This window comes from Chiloscyllium plagiosum, unplaced genomic scaffold (genome assembly GCF_037043375.1).
Source record: "Chiloscyllium plagiosum isolate Xiang-an unplaced genomic scaffold, Cpla_swu_hap1 HiC_scaffold_17, whole genome shotgun sequence".
Classification (NCBI taxonomy): Eukaryota; Metazoa; Chordata; class Chondrichthyes; order Orectolobiformes; family Hemiscylliidae; genus Chiloscyllium; species Chiloscyllium plagiosum.
The window spans coordinates 21,543,605-21,565,264 of record NW_028270155.1 but is presented as its reverse complement, the minus strand read 5'-3'; the positions used below and the strand labels follow the sequence as shown (position 1 = coordinate 21,565,264).

The 21,660-nt window shown below is 38.3% G+C and overlaps 1 protein-coding gene across 9 annotated transcripts in view; it reads right to left on the bottom strand.

Annotated features, from left to right (window-relative positions):
* Positions 1–5,993: 5,993 nt before the first annotated feature.
* The window catches only part of zdhhc7 (zDHHC palmitoyltransferase 7), a 70,478-nt gene continuing 54,811 nt past the window's right edge, over positions 5,994–21,660 (bottom strand). For all 9 annotated transcript variants that reach the window (XM_087995738.1, XM_087995737.1, XM_087995740.1 and 6 more), the window contains 4 exons: positions 15,526–15,622; positions 12,290–12,371; positions 9,815–9,945; positions 5,994–6,966 (listed from right to left, as the gene is read on the bottom strand). In XM_087995738.1, the coding sequence (XP_087851864.1) occupies positions 6,790–6,966; positions 9,815–9,945; positions 12,290–12,371; positions 15,526–15,622 (487 nt within the window). In that variant the 3' untranslated portion in view covers positions 5,994–6,789. The remainder of the gene's footprint in view (positions 6,967–9,814; positions 9,946–12,289; positions 12,372–15,525; positions 15,623–21,660) is intronic.

The following is a 21,660-nucleotide window of genomic DNA, read 5'->3' as shown; positions in this document are numbered from 1 at the left end:
TCTCTGCATAGGCAGTCATAATCATCTTTGGCTAATTCAAGAATCTTTTCCTCACATGGAGTGAAGGCCCTGATATCCGCGATGGTTGTGAATCAATTTTCCCTGCAACGAGACAAAGAGTTTCAGAATGCTGGAGGTGGACAAATTATTGGTGATGTAGGAGCAGGAGAGGTTGGGATTGCCCTCAGGAGTCAGGAGGAAACACCGAGGGCAGGAATGGTCATTAGGAGGTTCAGTTGGCCAAGAGACATTGACTGGACATGGTGCATGAAATTCTAAAAGTTGCAGTCTATGAGCTTTGGTGCAGTGGCTGGGCTGGAGGGAGTGCTGACCCTATGAGTGCGAAGAGATGATGGTAGTTACCCTGGCAGGAACAGATGATCATTAACCTTCTTCCTGTATTGATGCAAATCACGTTTCACTTGGGGTACTGCTTTGAACTGGGCTATTATTTGGTGACTCGGTCTGGTGGTATGGCCTCTTGCGGTAATCCACTCCACTAACCTGTTCAAAAGTACCTCGAGATCCCTATCTTTGAAGTAGGATGCAAAGTCTCCTTTCCTCTGGGTTGAGTACCATAATGTGAGGGCAAGTTCCTGATTTGTAGTGTCTGAAGTGGTGTGTAGCTGATGCCAGTAATATATAGGAAGGTTCAGGCAGTAGTGGAACACTTGCACTTCTCTTGTCATGTGATTGCCCTGGAACAACACCGAAGATCCTGACTGCATAATTAATAAGGTGAAGAATAGAAGAATCAGACAACTCACTCCAAGCCTGGGATGCCAAGAGACATGAATCTCTCTCAATACAACTCTCACTGCAAATGGGAAAATTATAGCCTTTATTTCTAACGCCTTACCTTCATTATTCTTACTTTATCATTCTTCCAGCTTTCAAGCCCTAGCTTGATATCACTTAATCAATATATCTTTTACCCAACGTTTTAACATTTTGGGCCTTCATATTTGTTTCTCAAAAGCGTTATAGAAGCTTAATGGTAAAACAATGAAAAATCTTACTATGATATACAAGCTCTTTTCAATCATACAGTCTACAAATGTTGACAAAGGTTATAATTAAGGATATTTGTCTGTCAAAATAACAATGTAATGAAAGAAAGTCTATGGACCAGAAATCATTTTAAAAAGTCTTTCCAGTTTTATACAATTTAATAAACTTGAAAACAGTATAAGCTTTCCCCTGATCTTTATGTTGTAATGAAATTGAAATTCACAATCTGGTGACAGCTCACCAAATGTAGCTTACACTATGATTTGCATTTGTGAGGGTTTATCACTGAAACACAAGTCTGTGTTGTTTTTGGCTGTGAAATAATGCAGAGCATGCAAGCCTACAGTGACAAAATGTTCATGTTCAGGAAGACACTATGACCTGGCAGAGTAGCAAACATGTAAGCATTTTGACAGACAATTCTCATTAACTCTCTGACAATAAACATGGGAAGAATATTTAAACATAAACATCTCTCCTTTTGGTGTTTCAGAAGAATAATATTACAGTATCCAGTCCTGTGTGCTCGCATTATAGGGAAATTTTGCAAGCATAAACACACCTCATGTAATTTGAACACTGTGATAACATTAGAACAGATTTTTCAATATTCATTGTTTTTTACTTGCACATTGCTGGAGACAATCTTCTAGCATTTTAAACATTGGCTCTCTCAATAAATAAAAATACTAATCAATATAAATTTATAATGAGCATTTTTGTAAATTAAATATCTATATTTCTGTTTAAGTATTCAGATGAAAAGTTTATGACATGGAATTACACCACCTTGTATGATACTGCACTGAATGTAGAAGGGAAAAAATGCATCACAATTCAGTCTGAAAACACCAGAGTGCACCAATAAATAATGTGAATAAATTAATCAGGCTCACTGATGATGTTACCTAGTATGATGACAAAACGTCTGAAAATGAACCTTCCAGCTCAGTGAGCAAACCTACATCCAGAGTAGAGTGTGGCTGGTCTTGTTGACTCTTGTGCATGAATAGTAGTCATTTGGCTGAAACTGGAGGATGACTCACTCCTGTGAATCAAACTCAGCAAGTAGTTTGAGGGAGGTTTGAGGGATGTGCGAAGTATAATTGGATCAACAATGTTTTGACTACTGGATAACTGTTTTAATTTTGACTCCCATTATTTATTCAAATTATTTATTGGTTCATTCTAATATTTTCACATTGAATTGTGATACATGTTTTCTCTTCTACATTCAATACAAGGTGGTGTATTGCATGTTATAACTTGTCATCTGAATACCTAAACAGAAATATAGTTATTTAATTTACAGAAATGCTCATTATACATTTATATTGATTAGTTTTTTTTTGTTTATTTAGAGAATCAGTGTTTAAAATGCTAGAAGATTCTCTCCAGCAATGTGCGGCACGGTGGCACAGTGGTTAGCACTGCTGCCTCACAGCGCCAGAGACCCGGGTTCAATACCCGCCTCAGCCGACTGACTGTGTGGAGTTTGCACGTTCTCCTCATGTCTGCGTGGGTTTCCTCCGGGTGCTCCGGTTTCCTCCCACAGTCACAAAGATGTGCAGGTCAGGTGAATTGGCCATGCTAAATTCCCCCTAGTGTTAGGTAAGGGGTAAATGTAGGGGTATGGGTGGGTTGCGCTTCTGCGGGGCGGTGTGGACTTGTTGGGCCGAAGGGCCTGTTTCCACACTATAAGTAATCTAATCTAATCTAATGTGCAAGGAAAAAACCTTAAATATTGAAAAATCTGTTTTAATGTGTCCAAATTACACGAGTTGCGTTTACGCTTCCAAAATGCCCCTACAATGCAAGCAAACACGACTGCATACTGTAATATTATTTTTCTGAAACACCAAAAAGAGAGATGCTTACGTTTAAATATTCTTCCCATGCTTATTGTTAGAGGGTTAATGAGAATTCTCTGTTAAAATGCTTACATGTTTGCTACCCTGCCAGGTCATAGTGTTTTTCTGAACATGAACACTTTGTAGGCTTGCATGCTCTGCATTACTTCACAGCCAGAAACAAAACAGACTTGTGTTTCAGTGATAAACCCTCACAAATGCAAATCACAGTGTAAGTTGGTGAGCTGTCTCCAGAATGTGAATTTCAATTTCATTACAACATAAAGGTCAGGGGAAAGCTAATACTGCTTTCAAATTTGTTAAAATGTATAAAACTGGAAAGACTTTTTAAAATGATTTCTGGTCCACAGACTTTCTTTTGTTATATTATTATTTTGACAGACAAATATCCTTAATTATAACCTTTGTCAACATTTGTAGACTGTTTGATTTAAAAGAGCTTGTATATCATAGTAAGATTTTTCATTGTTTTACCATTAAGCTTCTATAACGCTATTGAGAAACAAATATGAAGGTCCAAAATGTTAAAACCTTGGTAAAAGATATATTGATTAAGTGATATCAAACTTGGGCTTGAAAGCTGGAAGAAGGAAAAAGTAAGAGTAATGAAGATAAGGAATTAGAAATAAAGGCTATAATTTTCTCATTTGCAGTGAGAGTTGTATTGAGAGAGATTCATGTCTCTTGGCATCCCAGGCTTGGAGTGAGTTGTCTGATTCTTCTATTCTTTGCCTTATTAATAATGCAGCCAGGATCTTTGATGTTGTTCTAGGGCAATCACGTGGCAAGAGAAATGCAAGTGCTCCACTACTGCCAGAACCTTCCTATATATTACTGGCACCAGCTACACTCCACTTCAGACACTACAAATCAGGAACTTGCCCTCACATTATAGTACTCAACCCAGAGGAAGACACTCAACTGAAAGCAACTCAGCAAATGTGCAACTAAAAATGCCAGGTTCCTAAGGCTTAAATAATCATTAAAGCCCAGTCATGTTTAAATCAACCAGCAGAAAAACAATAGCGTCCAAATAATATTCAGTACTTTTATTCCTTCTGAAGAGCATCTCACCCAGACCCACCTCCCCACCCTATCCCTGAATTTCCTATGGTTAGTCTACCAAACTTACACATACCTGTATACTATGAGAAATTTCACATGGCCAGTCCACCTAACCTGCACTTCGTTGGGCTATGAGAGTGCTCCACAGCACTTGGGGGAAACCTACACAGACACAAGTAGAATGTCGCCCAAGGGTGGAATCGAACGCAAGTCCCTGGTGCTGTGAGGCAGCAGTGCTAACCACTGAGGCACCATGTAGCCGAAGGAAACTGTTAAGAACTCCAACTCAGACTGGTGAAAACTGAGAAGATATTAGACAAGCTTATAATAGGGTGAGAAAATTGAAGAAAAGTCATCAGGCAGCTGAAAGACTTTGAGCAGGTCTGACCCATAGCCATAATGCACTGCGGGTGTGGCAAATTAGTGGGTAATGAGACTTCAGGAGTCACACCTTCTGGAGCCGCTGGCCATATTCAGCCATTGTACTCCTGGAGGCTGTAGCACAGTTCTATTGTGGGTGCTGTCAGAACTACAACTAGACCCAGGGAGAACATCCAGTGGAATCCAGGACCCAGGCAAGTAAGGAGTATAAAATGGGGACGGTTTGATGACGTTAGGGAGCAGTTACCGGGAGGAAGAATAGCGCGCTTTGAAGTCCACGTGAAGAGTAAGAGGGCAGTACTTTCTTTTGGGAGAGGGTGCTGCCAGGGTGTAAAGGAAGGTCTTCAAAGTCAGTACTCATCTGCCTATGCCAAATGTATTAGGGTGTGGGCAGACTAACATTAGGGCAAACGGAACTTAAGAGGTTCAAATGATACCTTCAATATTTATTTGCCTCTGGTGGGTGTGCTGCCAGTTTTGACACCTCCATTTTATGGGGGCGAGCTAATGAGTATGTGGGAAGATGCTAGCGCCTATCCATCCATCACGCCCCATATCCTTTGAAAGTATAATCCAAATACCATGAAGTCTCACATCCCTTTATCAAAAATACCTTGAAATTTTTCACAATTAAATCATACCTCTTAAACTATCAACTTTCAATTAAAGATGTTGTAAAAGTGTAACAGACGTCTCATCATCCAGGAGTGCTCACAGATGCAACATAAAGTTAGTATAAAGCTGCTTTGCACATTCATAACATAATTGTTGCCTATATCCAATGACAATGACTAATTGCTAAAGGAAGTGGAGTGAAACTCTGTGGAAGTAGACTTACCTTGCTTCACCTCAGAATTAATTGGGTCATAATCCTAGACCTAGATTTCACAAGATTAGTTTTGGCACAAACAGAAAGGGCTTAATCTGTATTGTAAATGCACTCACACAGCATTAAATAAGCAATGCCTGTTGACTGGTGCAGTAAAGTGAATAAAGTAATTACTGTACCAGAAAGCAGGATCTCAAACTTTTTCCAAAGCTCCAAATAAATATATACTTAATTTGTAAGAAATTGCAACAGTACTTATCTCTCTTTCTCCTGAAATCTTTTATACCAACTACTTCTGCTTCACCTTCACCAGTGCTGCTATCAGTCAGCATACAGTTCAGATTTTCAGGTTGTCATAATAGACATCCCAGTTGAAGCATAGTGGAAATGGAATAACTATCAATAAACATATCATGACATTTAAAATATCATGTTAGCTGCATTACTCTGCTAAATATACAGGAAAATAAAATCATTGCTCATAAAAGGATCACTCAGCTTTCTAGAGTCATTAAAGACATTTAATGCTCAATTTGGCCAGTTTCTGCCAGTGTACCACTTCCATCTTCCTTTATGCTTTAGTATTATATGGGGAGCATCGTGCACACTGGATTTTCCACTTTAGTAGCAGAAATCAAATATTAATAATTTTCTTCCTCCAGCTAATTAGGAGTTGAACAATAGACTAACATTAAGGCTTCATAAACAATGAAAAATGAATTAATTACATCATTGTTGGTTTTCAACTTTTTGTGTTTCAGAGGATATGAAGCAAGGAGAAAAAATTGTTCTCTCTATACACTAAACAATCATTTTATATTAAATTGAACTAGAGGTTTGTTGTGAAGATATTTTATATCAATTTTAGAAACAGCCATCAACAATAATATACTTACAATTCATCTGTGCATTTCAACAAAACAATAAATAAAATTTAAAAATGTGATTATGTTCGGGTAAACTTTGGATTATTGAAAAAACAGTGCACACCCACCCATACCACAGATAGAGGGAAAGAAACTGTCCTGAAATAAAAAAAATATACATGAACTGAAAAAATAAAGTTTCCCCTTCTTTAGAGTTCCCTTTTTATATATATAAAAATATAAAAACAGATTAAAGAAATTATTCAATTCTAACTTATACAGTTCGTAGGTAATAGTTTGCAAATTTAATGCCTGAAAATTATTATTCAAATGAGATGAAAGGGTTGGGTGGAATGGACTACAAACTTCATGTTTAAAAAAAAATTTCAACCAATGTCACTAAAGTATCAATCACATTGTAGTTTACATCCAAGTATTTGGGATTATGTCACAAATAGTACATTATGCAAAACTGCAAGATGAGCAACTATGCAGAGGTTTATACAGTAGGGCAACAGGACACAACTGCCCTTTCAAAGCTATGGTTTGATTTTTGCAATCCATTCTTATGAGGCTGATGGAGATTTCTGTCAGTTCACTAGTTCCAGACTTCAGGCATTTGTTCATAATTAGGTTACTATGTTCAATTTTAACAGGCAGCATTTATTTAATCCATAGTAGGCAGTACGTAGAAAAGAAATAAGTCTTGTGCTAATTTTATTTTACTATTAGAAAGATTACTTTTTCAAAATGTTCTTCTTCAGGATCAAACAGCGAATTCTGCTCCTCCCTTCAGAGTTCTGGGAATGAGTCGTCTAATTCTAATGCCTGAGAAAGGATTAATCCACAGAAATGAGGGCTGCCCTCCAAAAACAGTCTTCATTCCCTCCCATCGTAACTTCCTTTCCCATGTCGGTTTTTCATTTTTTAGCCGTTCAATTTCCTGCATGATAAACATAAAAATACACTGATGAATAAGTGTGACCATTCAATAGATAAACACTTGAATTTAGAAAGCAGGGGTGGCACAGTGGCTCCATTGGTTAGCACTGCTGCTTCGCAGCACCAGGGTCCCAGGTTCGATTCCAGCCTCAGGTGACTGTTCTCCCAGTGTCTACGTGGGTTTCCTCCCACAGTCCAAAGATGCGAGGGTCAGGTGGATTGGCCATGCTAAATTGCCCATAATGTTAGGTGCATTATTCAGAGGGAAATAGGTCTGGGTGGGTTACTCTTTGGAGGGTTGGTGTGGACTGGTTGGGCCGAAGGGCCTGTTTCCATACTGTAGGGAATCTAATCTAGCTATACATTTTGCTTCTTCACCACACACCCCGGCCTGTAATCAACAGGAGTTTCAACCTAGTTGTTAACAATTAAGATGGAATTTTTGAGTATTATTGTTATAATCTAAACTATCTTTGCTCCCATTGAAATAATGGACCCCAGTGAAAATTGGGCTTGAGAAAGATTCATAATCGAACTGGATTCATTTGCCTTCTGCAATTTTTAATGATTCATATCATTGGATCAGTTTGCATTCTTCAGGAAGTACATTGACATTCGAGATTTACTTATAATTAATATTTGAAAAATAAATCACCTTCAAAACCTGTTTATTATGTTGTACAATTCATCTTCTCCATTCTGTACAATAGAAGTTTACTTAAGATCCATATTGCACCCCATAGTCAACGTTAAACTTTAAAGTATGAAACATATGAGGATTGTACTATGACACAGCTCATTTACAATGTTAATTGGAATGTGATCTACTGGAAATAGCCATGGAATGGATGGGTTCATTTTTATTTGTCCTAAGACTCTTTCTTATGAGGACAGCAGGGTGGGTGAGGAGACAAAAAAAAAATCTGGATTCTAACATGGCACATTTGCATTGCAACTAACCATTTTTATATTCAGAAATAATTTTCCTTTGTGTGTTATTCTTATAGGAAACCAATGCTGGTAAGACTGTTTTACTTGCTTAGGTAGGGCAAATCATAATCGCTCAAAACACTGTGCATATCTACCCAGTGAAGTAATGTTTCCATCCTGACTTATGCAGTGGTAGAAGAAATTATGGCACAGCAATTTTTCCACCTGAATGAAACTGAAAAATGCTGATTAGGACATGAAATTCTGCATGTTTTGTTGTTCATAAGATCAGCAATGCTAAAGCTAAGTGTGCTACCACTTGGTTAAGATCAGCTGCCTCAGCACAAATCGTGGATTACATCTAAGATCCTCTTATACTGTCTAGCTCAGTACTCACCATCTTTGCTGACTGCAGCTTCCTAAACAAGAATGTTTGGCTGACGATTATAACATTCCTAATGACAGTCCTTTATGATATTTGTTTAAGTCCAGTGACTAGTGAAGTTGGTCACTCTCAATAAATATTGTTAAAAAAACAAAATCCTGCAGTCTAGCATGAAGATAATAACCTGACAGTTTACTGAGATTCTGATTCTAATGGATGTAATACACGATTAACATTAAAAGCAAATCAGCTCATACTATCTTTTTGGGGAAGGTGGACAAATTTGTAAGGATTTTGTTTTATAAAAATAGTTATAATTTACAATGCTTTTGTTTGCCACTATGCTTTGCAAAATTCAAAGGTTGTATTTGTTCTTTTCATTAATATTAAAAATAAACTTTGACATTCCAATTACATAATGCTATGTTTTTGAGTGTTTTTATTCATTATAGAGCTTTTGAGCTTAAAACATGTCAGCACATCACATTATGGTGCAGCACAATAGTGAAACTTATCCCTTTGCTCACAAAGGCACTTCAGTTAGATATTGAATTGTGTTTAGTAAATTGTTTTCCTCTCAACTAAAATAAGGTCTCTAATGCTAATCACCCCTATTGTACTGACACAGGAGTTGACTGCTGACAAAAAGACTGAGATTATAACTTCCTGGACCAGTATTACAACAAATGTTGATGAATGCACAATGCTCAGCACAATTTCCAAGCTCTCAGACACTGAAGCAGTCACTGGCCCAATGTAGCAAGACCCGGACAAGTGATAAGTAGCATTTGGACAACACAAGAAACAGACAATGACCATCAGTGAATCCCCCATTATTTACATCCTGAGGTTACTATTGACCAGAAACGGAACTAGACTAGTAATATGAATACCGTTGCTACAACAGCAAGAAAGAGGCTAGGAATTCTGTGAAAAGTAACTCATGTCTCCCCAGTGCCTGAGCACCATTTACAAGGCAAAAGTCAGGTATATGACATAATACTTTCCAATGTAATACTTCACTGTCACTGGGTCAAAATCCTGGAACCAATTCTGAATAGCACCCTGGGGCTGCAGTGGTTCAAGAAGGCAACTCAACACTTTTTCCAACGTAATTTGGGAAGTTAAAAATCACATAACACCAGATTATAGTCAGGATACAGCAGTACTATAACCTGGCGTTGCGTGATTTTTTAACTTTGTACACCCCAGTCCAACACCGACATCTCCAAATCATGAAGTAATTTGGGAAGAAAATGAACTGTGGCTCAGCCAGTAACGTCCACACCCCATGATTAAGTTTTAAACATTACACATCAGAAAAGCATCAAATTATATTTGAACTGAAAGTGAAATAGCAATGCTAAGGGTAAAACATATTGTGCATAAATATCATATGGTTAAAAATTAGTTTAGAAAGTACCACAAATTCTCTCTCTTTTGATGCTTTAACTTGGATTTATTTATCTAACATATTTGCTAATACAAAAAAACAACGTTATGTCAAAACTTCTAAAACTATGAGAAAACATACCGTCTCATCGTTGCATATTGAGTGAAGCTGAGTGCCAAACATTACTGAGGTGAATGTAAGAAACAGGAGTCCCTCAAGGCACAAGAAAATGATTAGGATTACAGTTACAGGAGGTGAGAAGCCACTGCATTCTGTGGAGGAAAACACCTCATTATTAAATCAGTCTACAAACGATGCAATAATAATGAAATTCAGTGTTATCACTTTGCTTTCACACATTTAAATCAGCAGTCATTCACAAAAGCTTTAATAAGGTTATAAAATCTAAGCGATTCTCAGCTGAGAATTTTGGATTCTCAGCAGACGACTCTTCTTGTTCAATGTACTTTTATTCCTAAACTATCAACCATAAAGTCAGATTAGGAGATTCTTTTTATGTATTCAGTATGTATACCAATTTCTATACTTTTATTTTCTTAGACATTCTGAAATATCAGGTGGTCTTTGTAGTTAATGCTTGTAATATTCTTTTGTATTTAACAGCTAATGAAATATATCTCAAGATAAATGCATATTTGGTACATTTAAGAGATCATACAAGGCCTCTTTTTTTTCCTGAAGTTCTGCCAAGATTGGTTCTCAACTGATACTGGTACTAAAGATACATACAGAACTTTAAAGTTCTTCAAGATATTACAAAGTGGACACTTCTATCAACATAATAGAAGTCATGATTTGGAGGTGCTGGTGTTGGATTAATAAGGATTAATAAACCTGTTGGATTATAACCTAGTGTTTTGTGATTTTTAACTTTATAATAGAAGTGTTCACTTTTTAATAGCTTGAATAACTTTCAAGTTCTGTATATATCTTCAATGCCAGTATCAGTTGAGAACTAATCATTGTAGAACTTCAAGACAAAAAGAGGTTTTGTATGAACTCTTAAATATCCCAAATATAAATTTATCTTGAGATATATTTAATTAGCTGTGAAATACAAAAGAATATTGATTAAGTTTCAGGCTGATAATGGTTAAAAAAATCCCTGGGTTACCAAAAACAAATGCTTTGTTTTGTTCATTACTGCGTACTGAAGGGAACTTAGTGTGTCTGAATGACAGTTTATCAACTAGCTAACATTTGCTCCATTATATCCTTCTTTAAAGCTATAGTAGTCAGCATTTCAATATAGATGCTGAAATGATACTTAGATCGAGTTGGAGCATTTCTCAACTTGGTCTCCATGTTTCAATTTTAAACCATGGCCAGAAATCAACATTATTTCATATAATGTGCATTATAAAAGACAAATATTTCTCTACAGAAAACGATTCACCAATTGATGATTTCCTCTAATGATGTAACTTTATTCTGAAAATAGTTGAGACACTGTTAAAACATATTTCTAAAACAAAATGCTGGGGAAACCTACCTAGAAATGAGAAAGAAAATCAAGCTTTTTTTTAAATAGCCTAAATATTTCAATCTAAAGGAGTATCTAAATAGGTTCATTTAATTAAAGTATCAGTCTGCATCCCAACTGAAGAACGCTCAAATTTATTATACAGGAGTCAAGAAATAGAAAGCAACATTTATGGTTATTTGCCTTGAGAAAACCTGTTATTTTGCTGTTCCTAAAAATGTTTGGCCTCCAAGACTAATCCTCTGTTTCAACTTAAATGAAGAAACTGCAAATTAACAATGTCACAAAGTATTTTAAGTGTATCATACAACTACAAAATACGGAATACGGGAATGAAATTGGTTGAAGCCAGAAGTGCAAATGGGCTGATAGTGAAACTTTTCTTTCCATTTACATCTCAAAGCAAAAATTGCTTCTCAGAGGGAATTACTCTTCTGGATTAACAAGGTACAAAAAAACTGAATGAATGGGCTAGAACTTGAACTACGGGCATTTCTGTATCTTTCCTTTTTGTCTATCTCATCTCATCTTTGAGCTGCGTGAGTATCAATTTGCTAAATAATCAGAATCTGCTCAAAGTTAACAGCATAAATTTAGGCAGATATTCAAAACTGGCTAAAAGAATACAATGGAAGAAGGCTAAGTGGGCGGCACGGTGGCACAGTGGTTAGCACTGCTGCCTCACAGCACCAGGGACCTGGGTTCAATTCCCGGCTCAGGCGAACTGACTGTGTGGAGTTTGCACATTCTTCCCGTGTCTGTGTGGGTTTCCTCCGGGTGCTCCGGTTTCCTTCCACAGTCCAAAGATGTGCAGGTCAGGTGAATTGGCCATGCTAAATTGCCCGTAGTGTTAGGTAAAGGGGTAAATGTAGGGGAATGGGTGGGTTGTGCTTCGACGGGTCAGTGTGGACTTGTTGGGCCGAAGGGCCTGTTTGCACACTGTAAGTAATCTAATCTAATCTAAACAGGAAACAAAGTTAAGAATTTGACAAGAAGTCAGAAGTAAACACAGCCATTTGTAAAGCAAAAGTATTAAACTATTTGTTTATTATCCTTTAATTTGCTGTTATATCATATCAGTTTTCCTAGTCATGAACAAGTTGGTTACTTACCACTCCACTGCTCTCTGATACAGAAGAAAAATTGGAAGCCACACAGTATCAGTGCATGGACTGAAATCAGTGCTATGTACATCTGCAAATGGATGGAGAAACATAACGCTGTGTCATAATCAATTTCATTCTCAAGCATAATATGCCAGCGAAAGATCAGATCGATTTATTTCACTCCAAGATCAAACTGAATTCACATCCCCAAAGCCCTTATTTCATTTCCTAGCTGGTTTAGCAGTAACATGTATATGGATTCATAAAAATTAACACACTGTAATTCATCAACAGGTTAACCAGCTCTATTACAGTAAAAATGTTTACTTACAATAATTGTTAAAATTGTTAGAAAATGGTAAAAATGTTTCAAATGTGATACATATTCTGCTTGGTGATCATTTCTCAGAACCTAAACTGGCCAACATCTGATTCTGGCATTACTGCTGTACTTTAAAGCAAAAACAATCAACTGTTCAATTTGTAGGGATTAAATGGTATTAAGATAGAAAGGTTGATAAATGCTGAAGAATGCAACTTTTGTTGGACACAGTAACAACAATAAGAATTCAAGTTTAACTTTAAGGTGCGATTTTGCATGAGTGGAAATTGGAGTTGGGCCACAATGTCTTTTCTCTTCAAGCCTGTCTCACGAACATCACGTGACACTGTGAATTACCCCTATGGTATCAACAGATCTTTTACACTGCCGTTAGGATGGGAGAATTATTTAACCAATGGCTTTCAAACAACACTTCTAAATGAGACTGTCCAATTGATACTTGACAAATTACTTTTCAAATGAAATAAACAAAGCCACCTCTATTTTTGGATATGCAACTTAATTATTCTGAAGTGACAGAGATATATATTCTTAGTGTCATCAGTTCAAAGAATATGATAAGATCCTTAAGCACATTTTGCTCAGGAGGCACCAATAGATGCATTTTAGCCCCTGTTATACATCCAACTGACACAATTTGAGAGAAAGAAAAACTGTTACATGGATTGTTCAATTATGCTCACTGGAATGAACAAAAAACTGTAATCACACTATGATTTCAATAAAACATTCCAAGTGCTTCACGAGGAGCATTATAACATAAAAATCTATAAGAAGCCACATAGAGTATTAGAGATGTACAGCATGGAAGTAGACCCTTCGGTCCAACTCACCCATACCGACCAGAATATCCTAACCTAATTTAGTCCCATTTGCCAGCACTTGGCCCATATCCCTCTAAACCCTTCCTATTCATACTCATCTAGATGCCTTTTAATGTTGAAATTTTACCAGGTTCCACACTATCTCTGGCAGCTCATTCCATACACACATCCTCTGTATGAAAAGGTTGCCCCTTACGTACCTTTTAAACTTTTCCCCTTTTACCCTAAAGATATGTCCCATAGTTCTTGACTCCCCCACTCCAGGGAAAAGACCTTGTCTATTTACCCTTTCCATGCTCCTCATGATTTTATAAATCTCTATAAGGTAACTCCTCAGCTTCCAACGCTCTATGGAAAACAGCCCCCGCCTGTTCAGCCTCTTCCTATAGCTCAAATCCTCCAACTGTGGCAACAGCCTTGTAAATCTTTTCTGAACCCTTTCAGTTTCACAACATCCTTCCAAAAGGAAGGAGGTCAGAACTCACAATATTTAAAAGAGGACATTAAAGGTTGGTCAAGAAACTAGGTTTTGAGGAGAATGTTCAGAGGAGGAAAGTGAGATTAAGAGGAGAAAAAAGTTTTAAAAAGAAGTTTCAAATATTAAGGTCCTGGTAATGATTTGTCAGAGAGATCTTGGACTGAAAGAGATAGGAGATAGAGAAGGAGAGAGAGCATCGTGGCATTTGGAGACTGGGTGAGAATTTTAAAATCGAGCCAATGCTTAAACAGAAGCTAAGGCAGGGAAAGTGTGACATGTGAATAGGACTTGGTAAGAGTTAGGGCAAGGATAGTGGAAGCTGGATGATGTCAAGTTTATGAAGGGCAAAATGTGGAAGGCTGGGCAAGACTGTGTTGAAGTAATTTAACGTAAAGATAGAAAGCTTGTTTTCTTGAAAGGCTCAGGAGGAACTTACACTTTTGAAGAAACAAGAGTCATTGATAGTTACCTCTCAACCACTTTCGAAAACGAGAATCAAAGCATTTACAAAAGTAAATTGAGAACATATATAAACTTCCCATTACATTCAAGTTGTAAGATTACTCAGCATTTGATAACACGAGGTTGCCCTGAAACTACCAATTAAAGGTTATTGGAGTTAAAGTTAATATTCACACCTGGATGGATTTTCTTGGACTAAAGGATTAAACTTCAAATAATCGATGTAAATCTTTAAAGACTATGCAATTTACCTATCCCTACAAAAAAAAGGTTAATTTAATGGTTTCTTGTTTGTAATGACATTTCCAAACAAAAAACATTTCCAAAGGACAAATATAGATTTACTCAAACTTTTGTTTTATTTTAAAACCATGTGCATTACTCTATACTGACATTCTTACAACTATAACTGAGAAGCAATCATGGGATTTATAGAAGCATGTGAAATCTGGTCAAGCGAGCATAATTATAATTATATCCCAAATCTCTCATGTTACAATGTAAATATTCACAGGAAGGAAACATTCTGATCACTCTTTTATCTTAAAAAGTATTACTGTTGATTTATTCAAAGCCTGTTCTTTAGAGAACAGAAAAAAAAGTATTCTTGGGAGGTGCAATTCTAAAGTGGTGAGGAACAGAGAAACAATGAAAAACCTAGGCAGTCTTAGACCACTACTTTAACTTAAACTGCAATGGCTTTTAAATTATGGTGTTCCTTCTCAATCATCCTAAGTAGTAATGAATTAAGTTTCTAACTGGTTATTTTAGCAGTTGCTCTTATTGTAAACAAGCATTTATCTTGGCTGTCTTTGCCAGGATTGTTTATACCTGAGGTGCTGGATAAGTCCGTTTCATAAGATAGTCTCCAGCAACTCCACCTCTTAGTAATAATACAACAAAAATGTAAATCCTGCACTATTCATGAACAGGATATATTAGAATAAAACACAATGTCATACATTGCAGAAGTAATGCTATTTACTAGAAACAAAATCTTAGTTACTTAGTTTGAAACAAGGAACTATCAATAATAATATGGCCTGACTTCAAAAAATTAATCTGGTGGAATTGTAAATTGTTATGGTCTGATGTTAAATGCCCAAAGTCTGCAGAAAAACATATTTAAACTTACAGTAAAAAGTACAAAGAATTTTTGATTGTTCTCTCCAACACAATTGTTCACCCAAGGACAATGGTGGTCCATCTTCCGGATGCACCTTTTACAAATACTGATTTTTGGGAAGAAAGAAAAAAAATTACATAATTTGCCAAGAAATGTTACATGAATTTTCAAGCAAGCATTCGTTTTCAGGGGTAATCGTTCAGCTTAGTTATTTTTGAAACAGCAATCTTACATTCAGAAAAGTCTTACATTATCTGCACCCAGAGTCAATTTTTTAAACAAATTGATGTTTAATGACCTTTGTAATTGATTTTCTACATGTTATGGATGTCATCCATAAATGGCAAGGGTTTTATGTAATGATTAAGGTGCTACAAAACACAATTTTGATTACATTTGTAGATTACATCAGTGAAGAGAAAATGAGGTCTGCAGATGCTGGAGATCAGAGATGGAAATGTGTTGCTGGAGAAGCGCAGCAGGTCAGGCAGCATCTAGGGAACAGGAGAATCGACGTTTCGGGCATTAGCCCTTCTTCAGGAATGAGGAAAACTTTCCTCATTCCTGAAGAAGGGCTAATGCCCGAAACGTCGATTCTCCTGTTCCCTAGATGCTGCCTGACCTGCTGCGCTTCTCCAGCAACACATTTCCATCTCTAGATTACATCAGTCCCAATTCTTATATATTTTGGAGGTCAGAAATGATCAAAACAAATCTAAATGAGCAAAAGGATCGTTGGATCATCAAATCAACTCAATGAATTAATTAAAACATAGGACTGCATGAGTTTGCAACAGAGCTTCAGTAATTCAATATAAATTTATTGCTCACATGTAAGCTTTCAGGTGTTACTTCTAAATCTGCAGCTAAGTTGCTATCCTCACTAACCACAGACCTCACACAGACATTTCTTAAGATTTCTTTGAATAACATTTTGAGTTTCAGGGGCCTAACTTTTGGTTTCAGGGGCTTCCTTTCCATGCCCACTAACTCTTTTATAAGGTGATGCAGTCATGTAGTAATACTGCTTTTCTATTTGCATAGATGTATGAGTTATTTGACCTCACACAGAAGCAGAATTAGAAGAAATCATCAATATCCTCCAAAACTACCAAGATGAAGCTGCAACATTTAGGAGGTGGATCCATTTCTGAGACACCACTGTATTTAAGTTGGCAAGAACAATGGCTGTAATACCAAGGTTTTTTTTCACCAAAACAACAGGAACACCCCTCCACACACACAAAGCATCTCCCATAACACATATTCTGCAGACTGATGAGATCACAAACTGACTTCCCATCACATATATACAAAAACTTGTAATATTTTACTTTTTATTGCATCGCACATCTTTATCCCAGACTTAAATTTAAAAATTAATTCAGAGGATAGAATTTTCACAGGTCCTGAGTGATCTGAACAATGGTAAATCAGTTCATGAGAATGGAAAAATGAAATTCCCAAATTTGAGGAAGAAAAGTCTGATTCTTTGTTAATTAAGAAATCAAAAATGAGAAACACGTAGCCTATTCGTACATTTTAGCATCACACTATTAACCTAATCTGCGCTCACTTAATTGAAGTTTGATATCTCCCCAGGCAATGGAGAGAAACTGGATGGCACCAATTCCTGACATGAAAGTCTGAGTGGTACCTGACAGCTGCAGCTCGGCAGCCCCTTCTCTGGGCATCCAGATTAGGCAGCATCCCCCAACACTGCAGGGCACTCTCCCTGGGCCAGCAAGTGGATGCATTCTTTGTCCCAGAGGCTGGCGCCTAACCAGCTCCAACCTCACCACATTGTCACTGCATCATAGATTAGATTAGATTACTTACAGTGTGGAAACAGGCCCTTCGGCCCAACAAGTCCACACCGACCCGCCGAAGCGTAACCCACCCATACCGCTACATTTACCCCTTTACCTAACACTACGGGCAATTTAGCATGGCCAATTCACCTGACCTGCACATCTTTGGACTGTGGGAGGAAACCGGAGCCCCCGGAGGAAACCCACGCAGACACGGGGAGAACGTGCAAACTCCACACAGTCATTCGCCTGAGTCGGGAATTGAACCCGGGTCTCTTGCGCTGCGAGGCAGCAGTGCTAACCACTGTGCCACCGTGCCGCCCACAAATCATCATGTTACTACAAAGTTAACCATTGCAATGAGCTTCAAAGTGCAGTCCTGCAATGTGTTGTCAGGCCACGTTGTGTGCAGGGACAGGCACCCACCTCATACATCTGAACAGGATACAGCTCGGGGGTCTTAACTGCATTCTTCGCAGTCATTCCCTTTATGCCTCCTCATTCAGAAATCAAAGATTGTCAGTACTGCTGTCTTGCCTACCCTTTTAGTGCAGACACAAAGCCAGACAACTTGTCATGCTTGTCAGCAATGAGCAATTAAGGAGTTTCTGTACTGCACTGTGCTATATCAGTACCAACAGCATGTGCCAGTAGCTTATGTGGCAAATACTCTGAACTTGCTTCAATCAAATAGCTACTTCACAAAAACTAAGGGAGTAATTCCTTGGATAAGTTAATGAAACTGTCGTCAGTCGAGTTCTAACACAGTCAGTCAAGGGCATCAATCAACATCAGTTTAGAGGTTTGGACACAGTCAGTTGGCTGATTGGAGTATTCATGGTCAGAAGCTCCGGCAAGTGGGCTATAGCCAATCCTGCAGGTCTGGTGTAGCCAATCTGAGGGTTACTGGTAAGCCCATTGGGAGCTGTACTCAGTCAGGGGAGGGAGATGGGCCATGGTAAGCCCCAGGTGTATTATTGCTGAAAGCAAAGTTGATTTATCAGGTCCGATATTATGATGGGCAAGTTGGGGAGATCAATTGTGTGAACTGGAGGCAGCATGCCAGGATCAGAGAGGATTACAATTATGAAGAAGACCAAAGCAATATACAAGAGTAGGTGATGACACAGCATGCGTACTGTGGGAGAGAGGTGTCACGAACTGGCACCAAATATGACAGTGAGGTATTGAGAATAATGTCTGGTATAAGGAAGTTTTAGGCCTGGGGCTCTCAGGACTATGTTGGATGTTGGAGAGTTAAAAAGACTTGGGTTGGAACAGGGGCAAAATAAAAGCCAATAGAGTGGAGAGAGATGACAAAACAGAATGGACCAAGCATAACATTAATTAGATACAAAGAGTACAGCTTCAGGACATCTACTCTGGATGTAAACCTCATGCACCAACTTTCCACGCTGACTAAAGATCCTGGCCAAAAGTAATGTCATTAAGTATTACAAATTAATCCTGATTAAGGCTGTGAAGCAGAAGTAATATCAAGTCAGCTGTGAAGTTTTAGCAAAGTTCCACATTTTAAAACATTATAGTTTGCTCAAAGTTCAGGAGCTATTTACCTTTTACCTTGCAGTACAAAGTGTATTCACAATTTTTTATATGTCATGCTGTCTTTTCTGAGTAGTACTTGAGGTAGGGGAGAGTGCTGAATTGAGGAATTTCCCTTGTTTTGTACAATGCTCTCAATCTCTTACTGTACATGTGCCCAATGATTTGTGAAGTGTACTTCTGAATCAGGTCTGTGATTTAAAAGGTCCATGTAGTAGGATCTCATTGCTCTCCTTGCTGTAGGCCTCTATGTTGCAACGTTTGGAGGATGATTATTTAAATGTCACTTGTGTATGTGGTGACGGCTGAATGATCACATTAATGAGCAGCTGCTTCATTTCTAATCTTGTCTACATAGGCTATTGGAACCATCCTCAGAAGTTTTAATTGTCTATGCCCGCTGCACTACAAGCATCCATAGAAACCGAGGAACACATGCACTAAAGCTCAGTACCAAGAGTAACCAACAGTGGACATGGACCATCCTCCTTATGTAGAGGTTCCAGGCAATGGCGCCCTCATGATGAGATAAAAGTGCTAGAGACTCATTATCACACAATTTTCCATGGAATGCCAGGCAAATAAGGGATGGGGTGCTTTGCTTTACTCTGCAGGGAGCTGGCAGTCAGAACATCATAACATTTTGTCCAGAGTATATGCAATGCAACACCTTCGTCTACTGGGGCTAACAACGGTCATAAGATGTCTCTTCAACATGAGGCTCCGATGCTCACTCAGGTATGGTGGTTTGTGGCAGTTTAGTTCAGAGGGTGGTGCCTGATTGTTGGATGCTTTCTCAAGACAAGTGGACAATGTTAACCAAAAAGGAACAGCACCTTCAACATTCCGCAGTGCAGTAGCCTTGGCTGCCGAGTTATTTATCACTGACTGTAAATGTTTTGATGCTGTAAAGGACAGCATCCCCTGTTTAGTCTCAACTATGAATGCAGTTCAGCGGATTTTTATTTTACAAGAAAAGCAACAGTATATTACTATTACAATGTTACAAACAAATAGGAACTTTCACAACATCTGATACTCCCTTGTTCAATAACGACAAAGTTTCATGCTAGCGTGGGTATTCCTTTACCAACAGATTCCACCACCAGAGCTTCTCCAGCACTTTTTGTGCTTGTTTCAGATTTTCATGAGTGGCTCTGGCTCTCCCATCAATCCTCCCACTGCCACAGCTTCCTTTTTAAAATGCTCACAGCTTCTTCAAACCAAGGCTATTCCCTTTCTGCATTTAGCAGTCATAGGCTCCAGATATGAACATGAATATTTATAATCCTCATTAGAGTGAATAATTAAATAATTAACTGAAGGGGAAAGTTTCCAAAGAACCTCATCCAAGGTCTCCAGCAGATCAATGTACAAAGGCAAGGTTGAAGCATCTACATCCACTTTCAGCTCGAAGTGCAAAGTTGACAATTCATTCTGGCCACATTATGAGGTTTTAGCATCACTGAGGTCAGACTTCAGTTATTTGCATTCACTCCACAAAAGAAAACGTTGCACACATTGAATACAGTAAAGGAAGCATGCCCTACTAACAACCTTGACTTCTTGACTATAAGTCAATACCATCCACATTAATGTAGTGTACAAAATACCATGCAAGGACTGCACAAAACACTATATAGGACAAACAGGAAGACAGCTAACAATCCGCATACATGAACATCAACTAGCCACGAAACGACACGACCAGCTATCCTTAGTAGCCACACACGCAGACAAGCAACATGAATTCGACTGGGACAACACTAGTATCATAGGGCAAGCCAGACAGAGAACAGCCAGGGAATTCCTAGAGGCATGGCATTCATCCACAAACTCCATCAACAAACACATCGACCTGGACCCAATATACCAACCACTACAGCGGACAGCTGAAACTGACAACCGGAAGTGGCAGGGACAGACCACTATAAACAGCGGAGGAAACATCAAAGAAGCGCTTCGCAGGAGGCTCCCAAGCACTGATGATGTCGCCTAGCCAGGGGACGAAACGTTTGCAACAAAAACTTCCAGCTCGGCGAACAGAACCACAGCAACATTAAACATTTAGACAATAGCAGCAGTCTGTACCATGTACAACATACGCTTCAGCAATTCACCAATGATCTTTTGGTAGCAGCTTCTAAATCTGTGACCTTCCAGAGCCTGAACAATTGAAACAGTCGTAAAGGAACTCCACAAGCTCTAAGTTCCTCTCCAAGTTGCACAGCATCCTGACTTGGAATGACATCATCATTCCTTCACTGTCACGAGGTCAAAACTCTCAAGTTTCCTCCCTCACCGCACTATGGGTGCACCTACATCATGTGGACTCCAGCGATTCCAGAAGCCACTTTTTCACCATTTTCCCATGGCCAATTCAGATGGATAATAAATGTAGGTCTTTGCAATGACTCTCACAACCTACAAACAAGTATACAGATATTATACTGTAAATCTGGTGAGAGCATCACTGGCGCAGTAACACTTAAAATCGAATAGAATAGCAAAGAGGCCAGTGGTCAGACTCCATATGAATCACCAGTCAGCAGCTCCTCTGACCATTTGCTCAGCTTTGCCACCAATGCTACCTATGATTGAGGTTCATTTGTCAGCATTCAAAACAGCTGTCTGAGAAAACAACTGATTTTCTTCTGATGAAAAATGCATTTTACCATTCATAAATAAAGCCTGGTCTAAGGTTCAGGGAGGCCAGCAACTTTGCACAGTTCAGCAGATTTTACATTGAAGGACTAATATTTGCCAATTA